The sequence below is a fragment of the Peromyscus californicus genome, unplaced genomic scaffold (assembly GCF_007827085.1).
Source record: "Peromyscus californicus insignis strain IS unplaced genomic scaffold, ASM782708v3 Scaffold_8__1_contigs__length_139910024, whole genome shotgun sequence".
Classification (NCBI taxonomy): Eukaryota; Metazoa; Chordata; class Mammalia; order Rodentia; family Cricetidae; genus Peromyscus; species Peromyscus californicus.
In genome coordinates, this window is record NW_026294606.1 from 50157402 (window position 1) to 50183865 (window position 26464).

The 26464-nt window shown below is 42.4% G+C and overlaps 1 protein-coding gene across 1 annotated transcript in view; it reads left to right on the forward strand.

Moving 5' to 3' along the window:
- Positions 1–26464, forward strand: part of Ryr2 (ryanodine receptor 2) — a 594119-nt gene that overhangs the window by 543200 nt on the left and 24455 nt on the right. The window contains 10 exon segments of the mRNA XM_052728780.1: positions 4698–4802; positions 6648–6729; positions 7766–9063; positions 10788–10852; positions 14515–14662; positions 18359–18445; positions 19238–19459; positions 20777–20907; positions 22340–22382; positions 25436–25569. Of these exon segments, the coding sequence (XP_052584740.1) occupies positions 4698–4802; positions 6648–6729; positions 7766–9063; positions 10788–10852; positions 14515–14662; positions 18359–18445; positions 19238–19459; positions 20777–20907; positions 22340–22382; positions 25436–25569 (2315 nt within the window).

A 26464-nucleotide genomic window follows, 5' to 3' on the forward strand; every position in this document is an offset into this window, starting at 1 on the left:
TCCATAGAAAATGTATTGCACCTAAAATATATTCCACATTCCTATTGACTTTTCAAAAATATTAATTTTATTTATATATTTTTTATTTTTTTATTTATGTATTTATTTTTATGTGTGTATGGGGTACCCCGGGAAGCCAGAAGAGGGTGTCAGATGCCCTGGAACTGGAGTTACAGGTGATTGTGAGCTGCTGTGTGGGTGCTGAGAACCAAATGTGGGCCCCCTGGAACAGCAACGAGCATTGTTAGCCTCTTATCTATCTTCTCAGCACTCCTATCCATTCTGTGCATTCTCTTTGCCAATATCCAGACTAAACTATAAGATGGAGACCTGTACTTATACACCATGACACTGTGGTTTTTGGACAGACTGAGATATGACTTATTCACTACAGGAGTGGTTTGGGTGATTTTGCATTTCTAGGGCCTGTAGTAATTGTTGAGCATTCAATGAATACAAGGGAAAAGAAAAGAAAGGAAAGAGAAACTGGGTCATTAGTGATAGTATTTCAGTGACAGTGAAGCTGAAGTCTCATAGAAATAATTTTAAAAAAAGCATTTAAGAAACTATGTTCAGATAAGGATGTACACTGCATTCCTTTCAGCTTTAAAGACTGTAAATGGGTGAGGTTTTATAACATCATTTCCCATCTTAATTCATGTTATTTCTGAGCTCTGGAACTAGGCAGCACTTCATTTCCTAAAGTAGACTAAGTCTGTTCATGAGCTAGCAGAAGGGGCCTGAGAAGTTGAAGGTTACGGGCTGGTCATTCAGGGTTGTTCTCCCTGTCTCCTGGGCTGGGGAGGCAAAACAATTTACAAAGCAGTAACCGACCGATCAATATCAGGATATATGATCAGACTTAGGTGTGATTTTTGTGTCGGGATTGTGTTAAGGAGGCTCTTTCATTATCTTTCCAACTGAACTAGATCTAGGAATTAAATGTCCTTATCTTTCTGGTTTTTAGAAGGCAGATTAACTAACAGCTTGGCTTTTGGCTTGGTAACCTGGAACCTTAGCATGAATGGCTTTATTTTGATTTTCAGCCCAATTTTAGTCCAAATAATGGTGTACTGCAATATTCATTTGCTAATGGAATAGTGGGTGTGCAGCCTTAGGCTACTCACACAAGTCCTAGTTAGCCATATGTGATGTAATACATTATTTATTATTATTATTATTTTTAATTTTTTCATCCTAACCAGAGTTTCTCCTCCATCCTCTCCTCCCAGTTCCTCCCCTCCCACCTCCCCTCTGCCCCCTGCTTTATCCACTCCTCCTCTATTTCTATTCAGAAAAGGACAGGATGTCAACAAAACATGGCATGTCAAGTTATAGTAAGACTCAGCACCTCCCCTTGTATTAAGGCTGGTCAAGGCAACCCAGTATGAGGAATAGGGTCTCAAAAGCCAGCAAAAGAGTCAGAGACAGTCCCTGTTCCCACTGTTAGGAGTCCCACAAGTGGACAGAGTTACACAACCATAATATATATAGAGAGGACCTAGGTCAGTCCCATGCAGGATCCCTGGTTGTTGATTCAGTCTCCGTGAGCTCCAAGAACACAGGTTAGTTGATTTTGTGAGTTTTCTTGTGATGTCCTAGATCCCTCTGGCTCCTCCAATCCTCTCTCCCTCCCTTCAGCAGGATTACCCAAGCTTGGCCTAATGTTTGACTATGGGTCTCTGCATCTGTTTTTACCAGTTGCTGGTGAAGGCTCTCTGATGACTATTAGGTTAGGCACCAATCTATGAGTATAGCGGAATATTGTTAGACATCATTATATTGACATTTTTTCCCCAGTTGTGTTTGGTTCTATCCTAGGTCTCTGGGCAACCTAGTCTCTGGGTCCTGGCATTCTAGGCAGTGTCAAGGGTGGGCTCATTCTTGTGGCATGGATCTCAGGTTGGACTGGTCATTGGTTAGCCACTCCCACAATTTCTGTGTCACCCTTACGCCAGCACATCCCATAGGCAGGACAGACTGTAGGTCAAAGGTTTTGTGGCTGGTTTGGTTTTCCACTCCCTCCACTGGAAGTCTTGCCTAGTCATAGGAGGTAGCCAGTTCAGGCTACATATTCTCTTTTGCTAGGAGTCTTAGCTGGGGTCATCCTTGTAGATTCCTGGGAGTTCCCCTTTCACCAGGTTTCTACCTGACCCTGAAATGGGCCCCTTTCCAGTTGACTCTTTCAGTACACTCCCCGCAACTCCCGCCACCTGATCCTTCATGTTCCTTTCCATCCCCACCCACCCTCAGTCTACCCATGAAGTCTCCTCTGTTTCCCCTTCCAGGGAGATCCAAGTGTCCCCCTAGAGCCCTTCTTGTTACTTTCATGTTACAATCTGTGGATTGTAGCATTATCCTTTACTTTACAGCTAATATTCACTTATGAGTGAGTACATACCATGTTTGTCTTACTGTGTCTGGGTTACCTCAGGATGATTTTTTTCCTAGTTCCATCATTTGCCTTTGAATTTCATGATGTCATTGTTTTTAACAGCTGAGTAATATTCCATTGTGTAAATGCACCACATTTTCTTAAACTCTTACTTTGACTCAAAACCTTAAGTATCTCCCAAAGGAAGTCATTACAAAGCAAAGACCCAGTTGATTTTCTGCTGTTCACCATTGACTTTTTGGTCTGTTCTCCTTGATACTTGTAGCATGCATTCCTGTGTTGCAACTGCACTTCCATAGCACTGAAATCCTACAGATCCATTGTTTTGGGGCCAGAAGCTACCATGGCCATAAGCAGGACAAGTACAGAGAGATGGGAAGGGGAGGAGAAGGCACACATATGCTAAGGCACATGCGTGGATGCCAAAGGACGTATTTCAGGAATTAGTCCTTGCCTTACATCTTGTTCAGGTTCTATTTCTTGTTTCTGTTCCTGAGTAAGGTACTTCAGTCTAGCCTGCAAGCTTTTCTACAATCCTCTTGTCTCCACCTCCCATCTTGTCTTAGTTAGGGTTTTATTTGCTTTGAAGAAACACCATGACCACAACAACTCTTATAAAGGAAAACACTTAGTTGGGGCTGGCTTACAGGTTCAGAGGTTTATTCCATTAGCATCATGGTGAGAAGCATTGTGGTGTGCAGGCAGACATGGTGCTGGAAAAGGAGCTGAGAGTTCTATATCTTGATCTGCAGGCAGCATAAGGAGACTGTGTGCTACAGTGAGTGTAGCTCGAGCATATGAGATCTCAAAGCCTGGCCCCACAGTGACACACTCCCTCAAACAAGGCTACACCTCCTAATAGTGTCACTCCCTATGCACCAAGTATTCCAACACATACACACACACACACACACACACACACACACACACACACACACACACACACACACACGAGTCTATGGGAGCCATACCTATTCAAACCGCCACACCCCTCAATGTAGGAGGACTGGCATAACAGATGTGCACCACTGAATCTGGCTTTTTTATTTTTTTAATGAGGGTCATAGGGATTGAATTCATCTCATCAGGCTTACACAAGCGCTTTTTATCCATTGATCCATCTCCCTGGCTTGACATTAAAATTTAAGAGTTTATTTTAACAATCATTGAATTCACTTTGTGAGGATTACTTGTGAGTTCAGTTAAGTTACCTCTTTGTAAATCAGGCTCAGCCAGCCTGCAGGTGACTCAGTGCTCCACCAGGGGGCAGGGTGGGAGGACGTTTATCCTGTGTTTTTGGAAGTAATAATGTTTTAAATAATGCATCTAATATGTAACATATATTAAAGAAACTACTTGTTATGTATACCTAATATATGATTGGCTGAATAATAAGGCTTCTAATTAGAGGTTCCTTGTCTGTCCCTGACTGTTGAACTCATGTTTACAATGATGTGGCTTGGTTTGGCTTATGAGGGAGTCCAAAGCTAGAGCTCTTTCAGCCAATAGCTTTCCAATAAAATATTTTAACAGAATCAATTCCCTTGGATTCAAGATTTATGAAGTTAATGATCAAGTATTAATTTTTAAATTGTCAGTAGTTACACTGTTTGCTAAGTAATTGTACAACTGAATCATCAAAGAGGGGTTGTTTCCTTCATGTGAATATTATATCCATGTTACGACTTAGGAATAAGAAAAGATTTCTTCTTCTCCTAAGCGCATTCTCATATTTTTGTTGTTTTTGTTTTTTGAAAGAGGGTCTCATGTTGCCCAGGCGAGTCCCTAGCCATTTAGTGTACAAGTGTGGTAGCCCGAGATGACCTTGAACTCCTTCCTCTCTGTTGCTGGTATCACAGGCCTGTGCTACCACACTTGTTTCACATACTCTTTTTACACAAGGTAGTAACTATTGATTTGACTAAGCGACCAAACCATCGGTATCCCCCCCTTTTCCTAAACAGATGAAATAATCGGTGTCTCCAGTGTTTTCATCTATCTATCTATCTATCTATCTATCTATCTATCTATCTATCTATCTATCTATCTATCTATAGAAACAACACATCAAAATACCTGAGAAGTTCTTAGGGACACTTAACTAGACAGTTCCAGGAAGAACACTCGCTGTCAAGGGCACCTTATTCCTACCATATTTCATTCATTTTATGCCTCTCTTCATAGATAAGAAGCTGGCAATAAGATATATAAACAGGGAATTAAATTTTTTTCTTTCCTTAAAGTTTATAATTAGTCAAATAAATAATTCTAAATGATCACTGTCCCTCTGTTCATGCTGCAGGGCCCTTGTACTGGAAACCAGCAGAGCTTGGCACACAGCAGGCTGTGGGATGCTGTTGTGGGCTTCCTGCATGTATTCGCTCACATGCAGATGAAGTTGTCTCAGGTAAGTCAGCGGCCTTTAACTGAGTGGGTCCAACATGGACTGTAACCACTAGCAACTACACATGCATCCTTATGTTTTGATATTATCTCTTCTACATCACTTACCTATGGGCCTTTTACTCTATGTCAAATATTTTATTTTTTCAATTTTTATTTCTTTATTTTATTTTTTAATAAATCACTTTATTATAATGAGTTCACAAATAAAATATCACATGGTTAAGGTAGATGGTTTCTTAAAGATTTATTTTTAAGTGTGTGTATGTCACATGTAATTGAAGGCATACATAAAGGACAGAAGAAAGCATTGGCTCCTGTGGAGCTACAGTTTTAGATGGTAGTAAGACACCTAATGTGGATGCTGGAAACTAAACTCAGGTCCTGTGCAAGAGCAGTAAATGGCCTTAACCATTGAGTCATTTCTTTACCCTATACGTCAGATATTTTAATAAAAAACACCTTATCCCTCTAATGGAGAGGGTACCAGCTTTTGGACCAAAGGAATGATTCTGTCCAAGTCCAACTTGGGTGAACAATGAGTTGGGTGAACCTATCAGATAATGGGTGACTCAGAAGCAACTGCATCATCACAGAACCCGCTGGATGACTTCCTTAGGGACAGCTAGACCACTGAAGGCTCCCACATGTGATATGGAAAATTCATAAAATCAGCACAACTAAAGAGTTCCCACAATCCTAGGGCAAACACAGTACTGCAGAGCACCCATCAAGACCAAAACCCAGAGCACTTCATGTAAGGTTAGCACAGAGGGAGAACAAGGGATATGAAGCAGCCATTACCATTTCACAGCCTTCTGACCCATTCTTTGCTCTTGGTTCATTGGGAATTTTCTTCCCACTCACAGATATTGAAAAGGGATTTGAAACCTGTGATAAATTTGTTAAGATGAGGAAGTCCTTACAAGTTCACACACAAGCAAAGATGACATTCGCTCCCTACCAGGAATGTTAACTTTTTGAAAGTCAAAGAAGAGACAATGGTTGTAAAGATAAACAAGGGACATGCTTTGATATTAATTAACAAAGTCTGTTGGGAGCATCAGCTTCCTGCTTCCCTACCACCATGCCTGTTTCATTTCAAACCAAATATGCATGGCTAGAAAAAACTTAATATCATCCCTGGGTAAACGGGCCTCTGGTTCAGGGCATCTTGGTGGTATCAAAAGACCTGACACACCTGTTGGAAATGGGTGCCTGCCACATGATAGAAAAAGGAATGCAAGAGTTAGTCAGAAGAGAGGTGATCAGAGGGTGAAGGCACTAGCTGCCAAGCCTGGAGACCGAGTTTGATCCCCAGAACCCACATAGTGGAAGGAGAGAGCCACCCCCTGTTAATTGTCCTATGGCCACCATAAGCTTGCAGTGGCACCTGAGCATGCACATATGCATGCGTGCACACACATACGTGCTACACACTCTCTCAAAATAAGTAAATGTGTGTAAAAAAAAAAGAATAAGAAAAAAGGAGTCAGAGAGAATGGAAAATACAGTCTTTTCAAGTAAAAACTGTGTCCAGTATGCAGAAACAGCTGAATCTTGCCTAGAATTAGCATGTGCCTCAGGACTTAGGTTCCTCCACATACCTGTTGGGCACATGTCCTTATAGGCATTTCAGCAAACACACATCAAAAGTGAGCAGTAAAGGTTCTTTACTTCATCAGTCTGTCGGTTTTTAGCAAGCCATGTGTTTATATTTAACATCCAGTAGTTCTGTGATGCCTTAAAGGGCTTAGTTTTGGCAACCGAGAAGTTTCCTGTGAGGACAGATGTGATCTGGCCATGTGTTCTTCTCCTTATCTTGAATGTAATATATTAATATTTTCAGGATTCCAGCCAAATCGAGCTCTTGAAAGAACTAATGGATCTCCAGAAGGACATGGTGGTCATGCTGCTGTCCATGCTAGAAGGTAGGGCTTTAGTGTGTCCTTTCAAGTTCTCTTTTATTCTTGTTGGACAAATTTGTGCTTGTGTTTGGCATCACCGTGGAGCAAGGCATAATGCTGTGAAGCAATGCTCAGCTACTCGGATGCATTGCTGGGTGTCTTAGTTTCTCTTCTTGATGCTACGATGAAACTTCCTGATAAAAGTAACTTGATAGAGAAATGGTTGTTTCTGTAGCACATTCTATCCTAGTGAAGAAACTAAGGTAGAAGGAGATTGAAGCAGCTGGTTACGTTGTACTCATAATCGGAGAGCACAGAGCAATGAATGCCTGCTAGTGTTCAGGTCCTTTCTCCATTTTGTACAGTCCAGGATCCCCTGCCCAGAGGATGGTCTTGCCCACAAGTAAGATGGGTTTTCCAACACCAATCAACATAATTGAGAGAATTCCTCAGGGGTATTCCCAGAAGCCCACCTCAGGCTCCTCACCTATTGTTGCTGTCCGCAAACAGATGTTACAGCCCCCTTGCCAGGCATAGTGTTCTGTTTGTTTTGGGGTTCATAGAACTCCCTGTTTTAGGAATACAGCCCTCTGTGGGTTGGCAATTTACAAAATAACCTTGTTTTCTGAGGCTTGGCAGTAATCTACCCTTTTCTTACTCCAAACCCTGGACCATGGGGAGATACAGGATGGTGGTTTCTATTATAAATCAGAAAATGAGGGGGGAGGGAGAGAGAGGGAACTTAAGTTGTCAGTCATAGGAGTAAGTGCCCTTTTCTGATGCACCATCTCGCAGGCCCAGAAATATTATTTAATGTGTGGAACCTAATTACTTTGAAAATACAGCTTTTCCAGTATTTCTATAATCACTTTTTGAGATGTTAGTTTAGAAATAATTATCTATCTGCTCTCAAGGCCTCATACATTAGGAGAAAATTTAAATCAATGAATTTGGTTCTTGTTTAAGTCCAGGTTTGTATGATTATTTTGTCTGTAGGTACAAGTTTTGTAAAAAAAAAAAAATTCTCATTTTTAAACAACTACACATGCTTTTCCACCAGGTAACGTTGTGAACGGAACGATAGGCAAACAGATGGTGGACATGCTTGTGGAGTCATCTAACAATGTGGAGATGATCCTCAAGTTCTTTGATATGTTTTTGAAACTAAAGGACTTGACGTCCTCTGACACATTTAAGGAGTACGACCCTGATGGCAAAGGGGTCATTTCCAAGAGAGACTTCCACAAAGCCATGGAGAGCCATAAGCACTACACCCAGTCAGAGACTGAGTTTCTGCTGTCCTGTGCAGAGACGGATGAAAATGAGACACTGGACTATGAAGAGTTTGTCAAAAGGTTTCATGAACCTGCTAAGGACATTGGCTTCAATGTTGCTGTCCTGTTGACCAACCTCTCAGAGCACATGCCCAATGATACGAGACTGCAGACCTTCTTGGAGTTAGCAGAGAGTGTCCTCAACTACTTCCAACCGTTCCTGGGTCGCATTGAGATCATGGGCAGTGCCAAGCGTATCGAGAGGGTCTATTTTGAGATCAGTGAGTCCAGCCGAACCCAGTGGGAGAAGCCACAGGTCAAGGAGTCCAAAAGGCAGTTTATATTTGATGTGGTCAATGAGGGTGGGGAGAAGGAGAAGATGGAACTGTTTGTGAACTTCTGTGAGGACACCATCTTTGAGATGCAGCTGGCAGCTCAGATCTCAGAGTCTGATCTAAATGAGAGGTCAGCAAATAAAGAAGAGAGTGAGAAGGAGAGGCCTGAAGAGCAGGGCCCACGGATGGGCTTCTTCTCCCTCCTCACCATCCAGTCAGCCCTGTTGGCTCTTAGGTACAATGTCCTAACCCTCGTTAGGATGCTCAGCCTGAAGAGCCTAAAGAAGCAGATGAAGAGAATGAAAAAGATGACAGTGAAGGACATGGTCACAGCCTTCTTCTCGTCCTACTGGAGTGTGTTCGTGACCCTCTTACACTTCGTGGCCAGTGTCTGCAGGGGCTTTTTTCGCATTGTTTCCAGCCTGCTGCTTGGGGGGAGCCTGGTGGAAGGCGCTAAGAAAATCAAAGTGGCAGAGCTTTTAGCCAACATGCCAGACCCCACTCAGGATGAGGTGCGAGGAGATGAAGAGGAGGGAGAGAGGAAGCCGTTAGAGTCAGCTCTGCCCTCTGAAGACCTGACGGACTTAAAGGAACTGACGGAGGAAAGTGACCTTCTTTCAGACATATTTGGCTTGGATCTGAAGAGGGAAGGAGGGCAGTACAAACTAATTCCTCACAATCCAAATGCCGGCCTCAGTGACCTTATGACCAACCCCATCCCTGTCCCTGAGGTACAAGAAAAGTTACAGGTACTTCACTTGAAGTTATCGTTATTAATGCCATGAAGCACTCCACCCAACCCCCCACCCCCGCTTGGCCCATGCATGTGCTCTGGCTCTCTCTGGCTCATATGCACATGCTCTTTCTTACTTGCTTTGTCTCTCTCTCTGTCTGTGTTTTCTTCCCTCCCCCTCCCTCCTCCTACCCTCTCCTTCCTCCCCCACTTGAGGATACATGCTCTTTGGCTTTTCCTCACTCTTAGGCACACATCCTCTCTTGCCCTCTCTCACTCCTTTGCTCTCTCACACACTCTTTCTCTCACTTGCTCTCAACTTTAATTTCTGGGAAAAATGACCTTTGTAAGGCAAAACTAGACCTGTGAAGAATCTGTGTGATCTGTTATGAGAAACTGTTAATTTGTATGCTTTGTGGGCAATGAGATCCTGCTGTGACGGTCAGCTGGACCATCTTTCCATACCCAAATCTTTATGCCTATTTTCCAAGTATCTGAGAACACTGAGGGAATGAGAAGTTCAAAGCTAAAAGGTTTGCCAGTGGGTGGAGTTGTGCTGATATATTTCGAAGGCCAGTACTTAGATGATGATACTAAGCAATAAAACTTAAATTGACCTTGAAAGAGAAAGAGGATTTGAGCAGGTAGATAAGATAAAGCAGGTTGTTTCTGAAATGAGAAAAGCCACTGGAAAGGAGCCTAGAGAGTTTTTAATCCACTGCTTTTGGAGACGACAGTGTGCATAAAAAGTGAGGGTTGGAAGGGGACATGGAACTTCTATCTCAGTGTAAGCACAAAAATCTCCCGTGTGGGTTATGAGGTGGCAGGTGGCTGCACAGCTCCCCAAGGGCACTCAGGTGACATATAATCCTGCTTAGAGAACTGAGAAAGTCTCTGTCACCATAGTGCTTGCTTTTGTCTTGGTTACTTTTTTGTCCAGTTGATCCAAGCTAGAGTCATTTGAGAAGAGGAACTCTCAATGGAGAACTACCTTCCCTAACACTGGCTTTTAGGCAAGAATGTCAGGTATTTTCTTGACTAATGATTGATGTGGGAGGGTCCAGGTCTCTGTGGGCAGTACCACATCTGGATCTGGGTTGATAGTCTTGGGCTGTGTAAGAAAGCAGGCTGAGAAAACCATGACGAAGAAGCCAGGTAGCAGCATTCCGCCATGGCTTCTGCTTCAGTTCCTGCCTGACTTCCCTTAGTGATGGACTGTAAACCCTTTCCTCCCCAAGATGCTTTTGATTATAGTGTTTTTTATCACAATAGAAATCTAAGTATGACACTCTGTAAGCATGAGGCCTAGAGTTCAATCCAAGGCACCCACATCTTTGAAAGAAATGGCCAGTGTAGTAGTGCAGGCTCATAATCCCAGCTCAGGAGAGGCAAAGACAGGCTGGTCCCTGGAGCTCACTAGCTAGCCAGGCTAGCCTGATTGAAGAATCTCTTACCAAAGAAGTCCTGTCTCCAAAACAAAACAAAACAAACCAGGTGTATGGCCTAGGAGGAGTGGTGGCTTAGGTTGCCCTCTGATCTCCACATGCATGGCCACACATGCACACACACCCACCTGCAGACACAAGTGTAGGTGGACTTTTCTTTACCCGCCAGTTCCCAAATAACCCACAAGGAAACTTAATATTGATAAAAATGCTCGGCTGATAGCTCAGGCACCCATACACATATACCTACAAAAATAATAATCCTGTTTTTCTGTTCCCTATTGACATGTTCAAGGAGCAGAAGGCAAAAGAAGAGAAGGAAGAAAAAGAAGAAACCAAGTCTGAACCTGAGAAGGCTGAGTATGTACTGCCACAGGCTTTCCTCCATGTCCCTGAACCTCTTGGCTTGGCCCCTGCTCTTTGGGAGCTGGGATAGAGACTCTTGCCCTGCAAAGGCATCACATGATCCAGTCTCACATCTATGTGGAAACCAGAACCTTACTCTATGCAGGGCCACCTGGATTCTCCCCAACCAGATTCTCCCTCCTCTTTCCATGGGCAGTCCCTGTGTGTGCTTCTCCCTTATTGGAAGAGACCGCAATGTCTCTCTGAAAGGACTATGGATAAAGCTTACGTGTGAATGTTTGTCCTTTTAAAAATGGGAAGAAACCAATGTGGCAAATTCAGCAGCTTAGTGTGTTCTGGAGTGGTATTCCTCTGAGCATTGTCTGAGGCCGCGTGCTTAGAAATCTCCTAGACATGGGTAAAAATTGAGGATTCCGTGCTAGAGAGGTAGCTTAGATAATAAAGTGTTTGCTGCAGAAGCATGAAGACCTGAGTTCAATCCCCAGAGCCCACAGAAAATCCCTGGTGTGAGGTGCAGATTTGTAATTCACTGGGGAGCCAAGTTAGCCTAATTAGAGAGCTCCAGGCCAGGAAGAGACTTTTACCAAAAAATACTGGGTGGATGGCTCCTGAAGAACGACAGCTGAGGTTACCTTGTGGCCTGTAAGAAAACATGTCACATGCACCCACCTACTCAGAAACACACAGTACAGATTCCTGGGTCATACCCCACCTGCTTACTCATACACAGACACACACAGACACACACACACACACACACACACACACACACACACACCCCTCCCCTGTTCTGGAACGGGCCTAGCAGTCTTCATCTTCATGGACACAGCAGGTGTTGTGGAGCCCTATTATAGATGCAGAGGTAGGTAATGAAGAGTACAGCATACAGCAGGGGAAATACCAAACTCCTTCTCCATAACAGCTTTACATCAATAATGTGGAAAACTCTTATCTTGCCCCAAGTTTCTGTAATCTTACAAGCTCATCTAGAAAAAGCTAAGAAAAGTTAAAGTCTTAGGTCCCTGTCTCACTACCCTTCTCCCAGAGCAGCCGCTTTCCCACATTATTTTTCTATTTCATTAGCCTGTTTTCATTGTCTTAGTTCTTGGATCTGTTGTAAATGTGACGAGATAAATGACATTTAGAATAGAAAAGGTGGCACTTGTGACGGGGTACAGTAGGCATGCAGGTCTTACCTGATATGAAGTGTAGCGTTGGCTAGACTTAGTATGAGCATGATGTAGCATCTATGCCCTTACAAGAAGGATTCTTACTTCACACTTAAAGCATTTTTTATATAGACTTCTAATTCTGGGACCAGAGAGATGGTTCAGCAGGTGAATGTGCTTGTTGCCAAGTCTGGTGACCTGAGTTTGATCCCCAGGAGCCACATTATGGAAGAAGGTAACTAACATCCTCAACTTGGCCTCTGCCCCCACACATTTGCAAGAACACACACAACTTAAATAAATAGCTCTAATTCTTTTTTTGGGGGGGGGTTTCAAGACAGGGTTTCTTTGTATAGCTTTGCATCTTTTCCTGGAACTTGCTTTGTAGACCAGGCTGCCCTCAAACTCACAGAGATCTGCCTGCCTCTGCCTCCCGAGTGCTGGGATTAAAGGTGTGCACCAACACCTCCCGGCTATAACTCTAATTCTTAAAAAGTATTAAACTTCTAGTCATAATTCCATTGTTATCTAGAATTAATATAACAATGTAATTATATTGATATTAAAATTAATATATTTCCCTTAATAGAATTAGGTAAGTGTGATTATCTGTATCAGTGTATTGGCATATTAGTATCCTTTATATGTGAGAATAACCACCTGCACAGGACTTTGATTTTAGGTGTCAATGGCTAGAGACTGTTAAAAATTGAATTATTCATCAGTAAGATGGCTCAGCTGGTAAAGGCTCTTGCTGTCAAGCCTGAGGACTTGAGTTTGATCCCCCGAATTTACATGCGAGGAGGTTAGAACTAAGTTCTACAAGTTTTCCTCTGATCTTCACTAGTGCTGTGCCCTCCCAACCCCACAAAACAATCACCTCTCAGCCTTTGGGCTGAGGCCAAGTATAATTAAATATACAATTAAATTAAATATGATTTTAATAATCAAAATTTAAAAGCAAGGTATGTTGCTAGGCCTGGTAGTGCAGTACTGATATCATGGCTACTTGGGAGGCTAGGGCAGGAAGACTGCAAGTTCAAGACTGGCTTGAATTATACAGAGGAAGTTCGAGGCCAGCCTAGGCAACTTAGTGAGACCCTGACTCCAATTAAATAGTGAAAAGGAGGCCTGGGGATGTAACTTCATGGTGGATTGCTTGCCTGCTATGCACAAGGCCTTAGCTTTGGGCCACAAAACTATATTTTAAAAGTAAGATGTGTTGAAAGGGGGGCCAAGAAATGTCTTTGTTGTTGTACCATTTTGTAACCAAATATTTAATTGTACAGGTAAAGAGAATCTGCTAAGAAAAGGATACAACAAGTTTTCCAGCCTGAAAAATGTCCCTTTGATTTAAATTCCACAGAATCACTCAACTGTGGGAAGGGCAGGAAATTCTTTTCCTCAGTCTAAAATCTGGAATACTATGATTCATTGGAGCAGAGATTAGTTTAGGAGCTAGAGGAGATAGCTCAGTTCATAAAGCTCTTGCTACATGAGTACATGAGTGTGGTGATATTTTCTTTGTGCACCTTAATAAAGTTTATCTGAGTATCAGAGGAAAAGGCCAGCCACTATAGTAAACATAGAGGTCAGGCAATGGTAGCACATGCCTTTAATCCTATCACTTGGGAGGCAGAGATCCATCTGGATCTCTGTGAGTTCAAGGCCACACTGGGAACAGAGCCAGGCATGGTGGCACACACCTTTAATCCCAGCACTTGAGATCTCATGTCTTTACTTGGGAAGGACACATGCCTTTAATCCCAGGAAGTGATGGCAGGAAGCAGAAAGGTATATAAGGCGTGAGGACCAGGAACTAGAGGCTTTTTAGAGGCAGTTCAACTGAGACCCTCAGGGGTGAGGACTCATGGAAACAGGATCAGCTGAGGAGTTGGTGAGGTGAGGTTGGCTGTGGCTTGTTCTATTTCTCTGATATCTCAGTTTTCACCTTAATATCTGGCTCTGGGATGTTTTTATTAATAAGACCGTTTAGCAATTTGTCTTACACATGAGCCTGAGTTTGATCCCAAAAGCCCACATAAAAGACTGTGTAATGCCCTGCCCTTGTAATCCCAGCACTAGGGAGGTAGAGACAGTCAAATCCCTGGGACTTGCTGGTTAGCCAGCCTAGGCTAATAGGTGAACCAGTCCAAGAGTCTGTCACACAAAATGAGGTGGATAATGCCCAAGGAAGAAGGATGCTCAAGGTTGTTTTCTGGCTTCTACATTTATACACACACACACACACACACACACACACACATGCACATGCTTACACATGAACACACACACACACACACACACACACACACACACACACACACACACACACATATATATATATATATATATATATATATATATATATATACAGAACTTAGTTTCTAAGCAGATATTGTGATTTATTTGTTTACTTTGTATTTTGCAGAGCACCTGCTTGGCTCTTCGCCTTCTAGACAACTTATGCTTTCTTTGTTTTCACAGGGGGGAAGATGGAGAAAAAGAAGAAAAAGCTAAAGATGATAAAGGCAAACAGAAGTTGAGGCAGCTTCACACACATCGATATGGGGAACCTGAGGTGCCAGAGTCGGCATTCTGGAAGAAAATCATAGCCTATCAGCAGAAGCTGCTGGTGAGACTTTGGGGATGACTTTTAGGACTGAGTGATTGTCCCTGGCTATGTGCAACAGTTGGTCCCAAAAAACCCTTCTACCACCCACATCTGAGAATAAAATCCCTCGTATAAAAATGATCGAGTGTTTGTATGTAAACAGCACATGTCCTTCTGTGTATTTTGACCTATCTAGATTATTTACAGTCTCTAATGCAATGTGACTGTTATGTAAATGTTTGTTATAGTGTATTATTTAGGGAATAGTGGCACGAAAAATGTCTATATCTATATAGGACAGAAATTGTTATCCAATTTTTTTTTCTTTGCAATTGGTTTGATTTATGAAGACAGGGTCTTCAGAACCAGGGGCTAAGCAGATATTTTATCTACTTACTTTAGTGCATTTGAATTTTTTAAATGGTTTGTTTATCTTTATGTGTACATATAAGTGTCTGCAGGTATCTATGTGTACCCTGTGTATACAGTGCCTGAGGGGCCAGAACAGGGCATCTGATACCTGGAGTTACAGACAGCTGTGTGCTACCTTGTAGGTGTTGGACACCAAACCCAGGTCCTCTGCAAGAGCAGTCAGTGCTCTTAATTGTTAAGTCATCTCTACAGCCCAGTGTATTTGTTTTTTAGGGTACATGCCTTTTTCAAAGTCACTGTTTCTTCTTCATAATTTATGCTGCCAGACACCCCATGACCTCTACACACCTTCATGTGGTCTGACATCCCCAAAGCCACTATAAATGTTCACATTGTCTTGACATCCTTTGACTAAATAACAGACGTCATGGTAGGTCTTCCCACAAATACTTTAGAACCCATTAGGTATATTTTCAAGGCCCTCTTACACAGCCTCTTGGGTTCTGCCCCAAAACCAAATGAGTATCATCCCACCTTTTACTAAAAAGAAATATGTATAGACATATAAGTAAAATATAAATATATTTTTATAAATGTAAACTTAATGAGTGAGCTTTTTGGTGATGACAATTCAAAATTATCCTTTACAGACAAGTAAAAGACAGTGAAGAAATGGAGAGAAGGAAGATAGTTTTTTCATAGGGTTTTATAGAAGTATTCCCCAAGTCTTGTATTTTTTCTGTAGTGTTTGTGACAGAGTCCACTGAACATAAAGGTTCTTGAGATAACTCTGTGTAATTGTTAATTTGATATGCATCAGTGGTTGCCATGGCGGCAGCAGGCTGGGTAGATGCTGTAGTGCCCTCTAACAGCCTGTGAGTCCTGAAGAGCCTAGCTCTCTGCAGTTGGATAAGGAAAGAAACTGAGCTTGTCCGTCCAACTCTGCTCAGGGTTCCTATGCTCCTTGTCTCTGTGTAACTTTTCCACTTTCCTCCTTCTCTTGGTGGCTTTGGCATATGCTTACCAGTTGGCACACATAAGACCAGTCATGGCTATGGTGCCCTCCACAGATCCCTGTCCTCTGTGTCTTTATGACTGTCTCCATCCAACAGTCACAGTTAGATAACTCAGTCTCTGTGACCTGCTGTTTTCCTTTCCAGGAGGGACAGTATAGCTGGCCCAGCCTCAGTGTGTTATTCAGTCTTAGTGTGACTAGGTGTGGCAGTGAAGCCAGATCCATTGTAGGGTAAAGACCCCAACAGAGAGAAGCATGTTCATGGAGAGGTTAATGAGAGGCATTGTTGCTATGGTTAGGCTTTATCCCTCTAAAGCTCATTTCATGTTATAACAAATAGTTGCTTTCAGTGTGGCCTCTTCCCTTACATCCGCTTGTCTGAGATTGTTTTGGTTTCTCCTGAATCAATGTACCATATCAAACACTCACCTAGTTGCTCATATTTGAGTCCTTTCTCTTTTACCTCTAACACAATACAGTAATAACAACAACAACAACAACAACAAGCCAAAATTCAGCCCCAGCTCTTCCTTCAAAGTACCTCAATGGCCTACCCAGTTCTTTCCTTGTCCACAGTTGCCATGGAGACCAGCCCACTGCCAACATCATTTCTTCTTGCATATTCATGCTTACTAAGCAGTCACTGTTGCTTCTACTGTCTCCACAGAGGAATTTCTAAGTCATCATCTAGGTGCATCCTGTCCTCTTTAGTTCTCCACCAGCATCTCAACCATTAGAATAAAATATCAGCTTTAACAGTGACAACATATGAAGTACCATATATAATTACTAATAGCATATTAAAATGAGTAACTGAATTTTTTCATATTTTCTCATAGCAAATGTAGGAAGCTGGTTTTGTTGTTATGCTCACATTACAGAAGAGACAAGTTGTGTTCCTGGAAAAATTAGGTCATTCATTCAAATCCAGGAAATATTGGGACAGATATCCCTGCAATGTAGTCCTAGAGGTTCAGAGGTCATTGAATCAGTTTACTGTAAGAGACAACTGAAATATTCAACAGAAGCCTTCAGAACTCAGCCCCTGTAGCATGAATCTTAAAAGTTCTTATTAATAAAATCAAACCTGAAGCCAGTTATTGGGGTGAACACTGGATGATCAGAGAGACAGAACAAGCCACAGCTATCTCACCTTGCCAGTTCCTCAGCTGGTCCTGTTTCCTCAGACTGGAAGCTTCTGTGTCCTTATCTCAATGGCTGTCAGCTGAACTGCTGCTAGAAGCCTGGATGCTTAACCAGCCAAACGCTTAACCAGGCAAATGCTGCTAGTTTCTGGTCCTCACGCCTTATAAACCTTTCTGCTTTCTACCACCACTCCCTGGGATTAAAGGCTGCTTTCTGGGATTAAAGGCGTGAGTCACCATGCTTGACTGTTTCCAATGCGGCCTTGAACTCACAGAGATCCAGAGGGATTTCTGTCTCTGGAATGCTAGGATTAAAGGTGTGAGTGCCACCATTTTCTAGCCTCTGTATCTAGTGGCTGTCTGTTCTCTGACCCCAGATAAGTTTATTAAGGTACACAATATTTTGGGGAACACAATACCACCACAAGCCCCTGTTCACCTGCCAGAGTCCACTTCTTCCCTCTCCTTGCTTCTCTCTAGGGCTCAAGCACATTCACACACACACACACACACACACACACACACACACACACACACACACACACACACACACTATTACCCTTTTTAAGAATATTTTAAATATTTTCTGTTTGCCGGTGTGTACATATGTATACCACTTGCATGTTGTGCCTGTGGAGGCCAGAAGAGGACATCAGATTTTTCCCATAACTGGAGTTACAGATAGTCGTGAATTTTGTATGTGGGTGCTAGAAACTGAAGCCAGATCCTCTGCAAGAACAGTAAATGCTCTTAACCCTCTCTCCAGCCCCACAGCATTACTCTTAATTCAGGGCCCAGTCTTCACTATCCATGTCTCAAATACACCTTCCTCCTATGGCTCAGTTAGCTCCTTTGCTACCCCTGGGCCAGTGCTCAAGCTCACCTCCTAAGATAGCCTTTCCAAGCCACCTATCCAAACTTCTACCGATTCCCTAAGCCCTCACCTATGTATCAATATGTCACTTGGAGTTCTTGAATGATACTTTGTATCTGAGGGTGTGGTTATTATTAGCTGTCTCCTCCTTGGTGGTAGAAACTTTGGCCTTTGCTGTATGTCCCTAATACCAAGGACACAACAGGCTCCCAATCTGTGGTTTAGAGTAAATGAATGGATCTTTGTTTAAAATGTTTGCAAATTTCTGATCTCTTACTGGCTGGCCTGTTCTTAACCCTTTCCCCCTTCAGAACTATTTTGCTCGCAACTTTTACAACATGAGGATGCTGGCCTTGTTTGTTGCCTTCGCTATCAATTTCATCCTGCTCTTCTACAAGGTATGTACGTGTGTCCCTGGGGTTAAAGACCATTCTAAAAGTCCAAAGTGACTGATACCAATGGATAGATTCCCCTGTGAGCTGCAAGGGAGCACATTTATACCAGTTCTAAAATGTACCTTAACAAAAGAGAGACCAAAGTCCAGTCCCACCACAGATGCTCAGGAAGGCAGGGTGCATGCACTTCTGGAATAATAGGAGGGGCCTCAGCTAGCTGTGACTGAAGAGGGCTGGGTGTTATAGAGGGTTCACCACCAATGTTCCTTGGATGATTCAGCTGAATTTCTTACTTGTTATGATGTCTGGATGTGACACAACCTCCCTCACATGACATTATTTGGATAACTGAGAAGAAAAGTATCTAGTGTTTTCCTGAGGATTGGAATCCTTGTAACTTTGGTTGGATTAGCATGAACTGAAAAATACCAGCATTTATTTTGTGTGTGTGTGCATGCAAGAGTGTCATGGTATGCATGTGGAGGTCAAAGATAACCTTGCGAGAGTCTGTTCTCTCCTTCCATCCTGTCATTCCTGGAGATTGGACTCAGGCCATCAAACTTGGCAGCAAGCGCTTTACCCTACTGAGCCATCTCTCAGTCCCCCAGCATGAATTTTAGAAGTGTACCTGTTACTTGTATTTACTGTTGGAAGAGATGTCTCTTTATTCTTTCCTGTTAGTCTTTCCATGATACCGTCATGCACTGACTTCGAATTCGACTGCGTTTCTATTTCCTTCTTTTGTGGTCATGTGACACACAGTGCACTGACTGTATTTTAAATGGTTTGAATCAGGTCTCCACTTCTTCTGTGGTTGAAGGAAAGGAGCTGCCTGCCCGAAGTTCCAGCGACACTGCCAAAGTGACCACCAGCCTGGACAGTAACCCACACAGAATCATTGCAGTGCACTATGTCCTTGAGGAGAGCAGTGGTTACATGGAACCCACCCTGCGCATCTTAGCCATCTTGCACACTGTCATCTCTTTCTTTTGCATCATTGGATACTACTGCTTGAAAGTAAGTCCCCAAGTACCTGTGCATTTAGAATGTCTGTTTGTAGATGGGATTCCTGGGGAGGCGAGTGCTGAGATGGAATCTGTGGTGTTTATTTGAGATGCTCTAAGGCTCTGCACCTCTGAGTCTGGAGAAAGAAGCAGGTTGAGGTAGAGGGAAATGATTGTCTAAGGGCAGAAGAGCAAACTGTGGTCATAGGCTTCTATCTCTGAAGCTAGGACTGGAGGGGCTTGATCTTTCTAAGTTTCCATCAATCAGCCATTGATTGCAAGTATGTTTTTGCTTATTGGCAGTCATTCATATAGTCAACATTTTTACTCACAACTTGACCATACAGAAGTGAAGCCCATTGCCCACAGTCTCTCACAGTTAAGTAGCTGTGAGGCCTGACTGTTCTGTTGTTGGATATGTATCTCTTACCATCCATGACAGAAGACTCACAGTTCCTACTATTTCATCCAGAAAATAAGTTGTGTTTATCCCCATGTCCCTGCTAGGGGTAACAGTAAGCATTGGTGAATAGAAATCAATAGGGTAACATAGTCTCTCTGGGTGCTTGGGGATGTCTTTGCCTGTGCAAGTATGTTTATTTTTGTCTTTATTTCACTGCACTTTGCCTCTGGCTATGAAGCCTATAAGATATTTGGAAAGCTAGGGCTTGGAATAAAAGACTAGAGTGTGAGATGTTCCTGTAGGAATTTTTTTCTACCTCTTGTCCCGCTTTTCTCATGGGGGTAAGCATTCCTGTATACTTCCTCAGTGTCTGCACCTGCCATCTGTGCTTGCACAGATTCTGCCCGTGTGAAAGGGGAATCTTCAGCAGATGACAAAGGCATTGTTATACTCGCCGCCAAGATTTTTGCCAATGTTGAAACTTGAATCTGCCTCTATATAATATAAGCATGTTGTGTACAGAGTTATTAAAGACATTGAAAAACATACTTTCATGGACATTAGTAAAATCACCAAGATTTTTTTCCACATCTGTTCGTATTGATGCATTAAAGTAATATGTATTTAAATATATATTGAATATTTTGTAATCACCTGTCTTTCTTTAGTATTTAGGATGCTTTCCTTAGTCCAGTTATGTATTAACCCTTGTGTCTTTAAAACATATGCCTATATATGCTGTTTTCCCAAAACCTTCTAGATACTTCTTTCTGCCTGATTGTAGTTGATTCATTTTCACTCAATTTTTTTCCTTCCTGCAAGTAAGTGGAGAAATAGTTCTTCCTAAAAGCTGGTTTGTAAAGATAGTGACTGTGAGAGACGCCAGTCCAGCTAAACGAATGTTGACATGTTTACTCCCATCTGCAGGTCCCGTTGGTTATTTTTAAGCGAGAGAAGGAAGTGGCACGAAAATTGGAGTTTGATGGGCTTTACATTACAGAGCAGCCATCAGAAGACGATATTAAAGGCCAGTGGGACAGACTGGTGATCAACACACAGTGAGTGGGGGATTCTGAGAGGCATTTCTGGGTGCAGGAATTTCAAGATGTTAAAATAATTTCTCTGCTAGAGTTTCTGAAGATTTGTTAAAAGTTTAGTCCAAGTGAATAACAGTTATATATTCAGCCAAGAAAATCAAAAGACTAAAAGCCATCCAAAGCTAATGGATGCCACAATTTCTGCCCTGTGCTCTGAGTCTCTTAATCGAAAAGCGCTTTGAGGCCATTTGCACAGTGCAGATGGGAAGGCACAGGCATTAGCCAGGGCTCAGGGAGGTGTGCAGCACCAGGTCACAACCCACAATGCAGAGGCGGCTCATCCAAATGCAGGGGAAGCAGAAATTATTCATTAAGGAAAGGGCTGTAGCGTTGAAGGCAAAAATACTGCATTCACATTGCTAATGTGTCTGAACATCCAGAAGACACTACCAGCCAGCCTCACAGTAACCTAGCAAATTTTACAATGTGATGGCACTTGTAAGAGGAGGAAAAAAACCACTTTAAAAAAATGATCCAGTAATCATTTAGCCTGTGGGGTCAAGATAAAAACAGACAAACCAACCAACCAGCTACTATATCTCATGTAAGTCTATTCCAACTTATAACTTCCACAAAGACAATTAATGATGGTATATTTTTGAGGATTATGCATCATAAGAGTCAGATATTATATTATGGTTGAGTCTGTTTATTCTTTTTCTTTTTCTTTTTTTTTTTTTTTTTTTGTGTGTGTGTGTGTGTGTGTGTGTGTGTGTGTGTGTGTGTGTGTGTGTGGTGAGTAGGATCGACTCCAAGGCCTTGACCTTCCTCTGCCAGCGCTCTACTGCTGAGCCATGTCTCCAGTACTGGAATTGCTGATTCTTAAACGTTATTTCTAGTAGGTTTTGAGTTCTCCACTGGGGAATGTGACTCTAACTTTATATCAAAACAGTGACAGGCTTCTACTAGTTTGTTATTTGTTGTAGTGGGAGGACTTAAACTCAGGGCCTTAAACATGCTAGACTAGTCCTTTACCTCTCAGCCACCACCAAAGCCACAGTTTCTAGACATTCTGACTTTTAAAATAACTGACAAGAAACATATATATATATATATATATATATATATATATATATAAAACACTCTTACAAACAAATGATAAATATAATATGCAACTTGTGAATAAATATGATTATATTAAAATATTATCCACATTATTTTAATGTGATTTATTTATTGGTATGTTTACATGCTATTATTTAAAAGAGATTTAATACACTTATGATATAGAAAAATTATGAACAGAGAGGTTATGTGACTCATTGTACTTCTAAGTAGATGGCAGAATAGCTTCATGAATATTATTTTCAGTATTTTGCTTATTTCAAATTATATGTTATTAAACATTTAAAAAGTACTACTCCTCTTACTTCTCTGCTTTTGTGTCTTTTAGGTCATTTCCCAATAACTACTGGGATAAATTTGTTAAAAGAAAGGTAATGTTTCTGCGGGGGAATAAATTCCCAGTGTTTTTCTTAAAGTGAGCTTCAGTGACTGTGATGTGATTTGGATGGAGAGTGGGATGTGAGGTGTGTTCTGGTTGCCTGCTGTTGTTATTTCATAGTGGCGAGAGAATCAAATAGGCATCTTCAGAAGAGCATCTAAGACATTCATACTCGGTTGTGCTAAATAACAGACCTCGCTTCATTTACCCATCATGCCTTAGGGAACAGTGAAGTGTGCACAGTGACAAGAACCAGTAGGAACTTGCTTTGGTATTGTTTGGTTTGCCCTAGTCAGCTGCAGGCTGTTCTTCTTTCTATAACTTTAAAGACTTTAACAAAGAAATCTGGCTCTAATTGTGAGGGTGGGTGGGAGAGAGGACACTAGCATTGCTTCAGCCGTGCCCCTGGCTGCTGCTGAGCTCTGCTGTTGAGAACCTCTGTTTAGAGGCTTGGGTTATCCCTGTCCTCCTTGCCACACAGGATCTGTGCATGGCTCTTCATGGTTTAGTTGAAATATTGTATGTAACAGTGTTTGTGTGCTGAGGGCTGCTATTTGGGAAATACTCTTTTTTATTTTCTTGCTTTTTTTTTTTTTAAATGGAGTTTTGAGGCAAAGTTTCAAACTGTAGCCCATGCTAGCCTGGAACGGACCAAGTAGCCCATGTTGGCTTCAAACTCACTGCAATCTTCTTCCTTCAGCTTCCCAGGCATGAGCCACTGCTCCCAGCTCCTTGCTGATTCTTTGAGCTGCTCAGTTCACACATTGTTTCATGGTGAATGCCAGCTTGGTGTGGCACTGACACAGAGGCACCTGTTGTGTGAAGAGATCATTTGTGTCTTTATCAAGTCAGTGCTATTCCAATGGTGGTTGTCAAGGAGACACTCAAAGTTTTTTTTACCACCTCATGCAGAGATGGAGCATACACTAAGAACTTAAATGTAATTCAACTGTATCACTAAGCACAGTGTGAGTGTGTGTGTGTGTATATGTGCGTGCGTGTGTGTGTGTGTGTGTGTGTGTGTGTGTGTGTGTGTGTGTATGTGTACATGCGTGCATGCGTGCATGCATGTGCATGTCCATACTTCCTGGTGGAAAGAATCTGCATTTGCTGATTGTTATGTGTACCTTTGTGCATTTTTTGTTGCATTGTGAACTGGCACTTTGAGTTTATTACACTAATGCATATATATGCATATCTAAATTAGGGCAAAGTTTTAAAAGACTTTTAAAATAATTTTAAATGGACATTTTGAATATTTTATGTCTATGAAGTTTTTAGTGGAATAAAGAGGGTGTTTCTAAAATATTAAACCAAAAGTATCTCTAGAGATAACTATATATCTATGCCATAGAAATAGCAAGATCAGGACTAGGGAGATGACACAGTTGGCAGATGTTCGCTGTGTGATGTGAGGACCTGCGTTTGCATCCCTAGCCCCCACACAAGCTGGCACAGGGCATACTTGTGATCTAAGCACCAGGGAGACGTAGAGCAGAGGGTCTGGAGGACTCCCTGGTCAGCTGGCATCGCTGAAATGGTGAGTTCCAGGTTCAGTGAGAGATCCTGTTTCAAATAATGAGCTGGAGAGGGATTAAGGAAGCCACCTGACTCTGATCTCTGTCCTCTACATATACTCATAGATGTGCATCCTCACAGGTGTGCAAACACAGACACAGACACAGACACACATGTTAATAAGAAAGTAGGGAAGGAGAGAAAGGGAGAGAAACCAACTCACTCCTGGCTTCTCTACTGCAGTACCGGCTGTGTCTTTTAGGGAGAAGAGCGAGACTGTTCCCTGTAGAAATTCCATCCAGGCCAACACATGCCATCTTCAGCACTGAGAAAATCCACTCAGCAGATTGGTTTAGTTAGCTTGAAAATTCTGTGCTGTGGTCATTTTAACTACCGCTTTTCTTCTGTGCTTTCTTTACTTAACCTGTTTTGTGCATTTGGAGAGACCTGTTTTATTTCTTTAAAACCACTTTGTCTGGGTTCCCTCTGTCTGTTCTTTTCTTCCTCCCCATGTCTTCTCTCTTGTCCCACTTGGTCTCCTGGGCACCTCCTCCTTTGCTTGCTTTCTCCCTTCCCCTCTTCCTGTTGTTAATGATCTATTCTGCTTTTCCTGCGTTCCCTATTCCTTCCATTTTGGCTATTCTATAGAACCATTAAACAATGGGTACTTGAACTTAAGGGTGAGAGCAGCACATCACAGAGTTGGACCTGCTGGCATTTAGGCTGAGCTGCCAGCCATATCCAAGCACCAAGCTTTGTTCATCCTTCCCTTATGCGTGTGTGTGTGTGTGTGTGTGTGTGTGTGTGTGTGTGTGTGTGTGTACATGCTTATGTGTGTTTGGGTACACAGGTGTATGGGGGCGAATATGTGCACAGGTGTGTGGATGGGTGTAGAAACCTACCTCAGCCTTGGCTATTGTTCCTCAGGAACTGTCCATCTTGTTTTGAGACATGGTCTCTCCTTGGGTCCTGAGACTCACCGGTTAGACTAGACTGACTGCTCAGTGAGCCTCATGGTCCCACCTGTATCGCCTTCCCGGTGCTGTAATTACAGGCACATGCTACCACACTTGGCCTTTTACATGGCACTTCACTGACTTCCATCTCCTCAGTTTCGTAGTCTGTACAATGGGATGCTAATATTAATACACAACTGGTCCATCATGATGGTCACGTAAGACAGAGTACAAAGCTTACATATTGTGACAGTCACAAGTCATCTGACAAAATTCCTGGTAAAAGACTGAAGGTCACTTTCCTTCTGCCCCCACCATCTCACTCTTTTACTGCAGAGCAGACTTTCCCGTGCCTCCCTTACTAGAAGGAGAAATCTCAGAGATGAGTTATTCACAGTTCTATTGATTTATTTAATACATGACTCCAGAAGACGGACTGTAAACTAGATGACTAAGTTTTCTTTAAAATCTAGCAAATATATGGTAAGAAAAAAATTGATACTCTGATATACATGTGTAAGTGGTGTACTTAATAGTTAAGGCGAATAACATTCTTCTCCCTTGACCACAGGTAATGGATAAATATGGAGAGTTTTATGGGCGAGACAGAATCAGTGAGTTACTGGGCATGGATAAGGCTGCACTGGATTTCAGCGATGCGAGAGAGAAGAAGAAGCCCAAGAAAGACAGCTCCTTGTCCGCTGTGTGAGTGACACTTCTGCCCCACAGATGGGGTGGGGACAGGGGTGCATTTCTGACCTAGCTAGCTCACTGATTTCCCTTCCCTCACTTAGGAAAACTGCAAGTGCTAAAGAAGTTTGACTTTCATACTTCTGGGTTTTCTTAGTTAGGGTTTCTATCGCAGTGATGAAACATCATGACCAAAAATCAGGTTGGGGAGGAGAGGGTTTGTCTGACTTATACTTCCATAGCCCTGTTCATCATTGAGGGAAATCAGGACAGGAACCCAAACAGGACGGGAACCCAAACATGACAGGAACCTGGAGGCTGGAGCTGATGCAGAGGTCCTGAAGGGGTGCCTCATGCTTAGTGGTTTGTTTGTGACTTGCTCAGCCTACTTGTTTGCTCCCCCCGCTTCTCTCTGTCTCTCTCTCTCTGTGTCTTTCATTTTTTCATTGTGTGGATGGGTGGGGTAGGGGGTGGGGTTTTTCGAGACAGGGTTTCTCTGTGTATCCTTGGCTGTCCTGGAATTCATTATGTAGATTAGGCTGACCTCAAACTCAGAAATCCTCCTGCCTCTGCCCCCTGATTGCTGGGATTAAAGCCACGAGCTACCACCACCCAGCTTTCTTATAGAGCCTAGAACTACCAATCCAGAGATAATACCACCCACATAACTGGGTCTTCCCCATCAATCACTAAATAAGAAAATGTCCTACAGCCAGATATGAGACATTTCCTCAACTGAAGTTCCCTCCTTTCAGATAGCTTTAACTTCTGGCACGTTGACATAAAACTAGCCAGGACATGAGTATTTGGAGCTTTAGAATGAAGGGATATTTTACTATTAACTTACTACTACTACTACTATTTATTATTATTATTATTATTGAGACAGTGTCTTGCCATGTATTCCAGG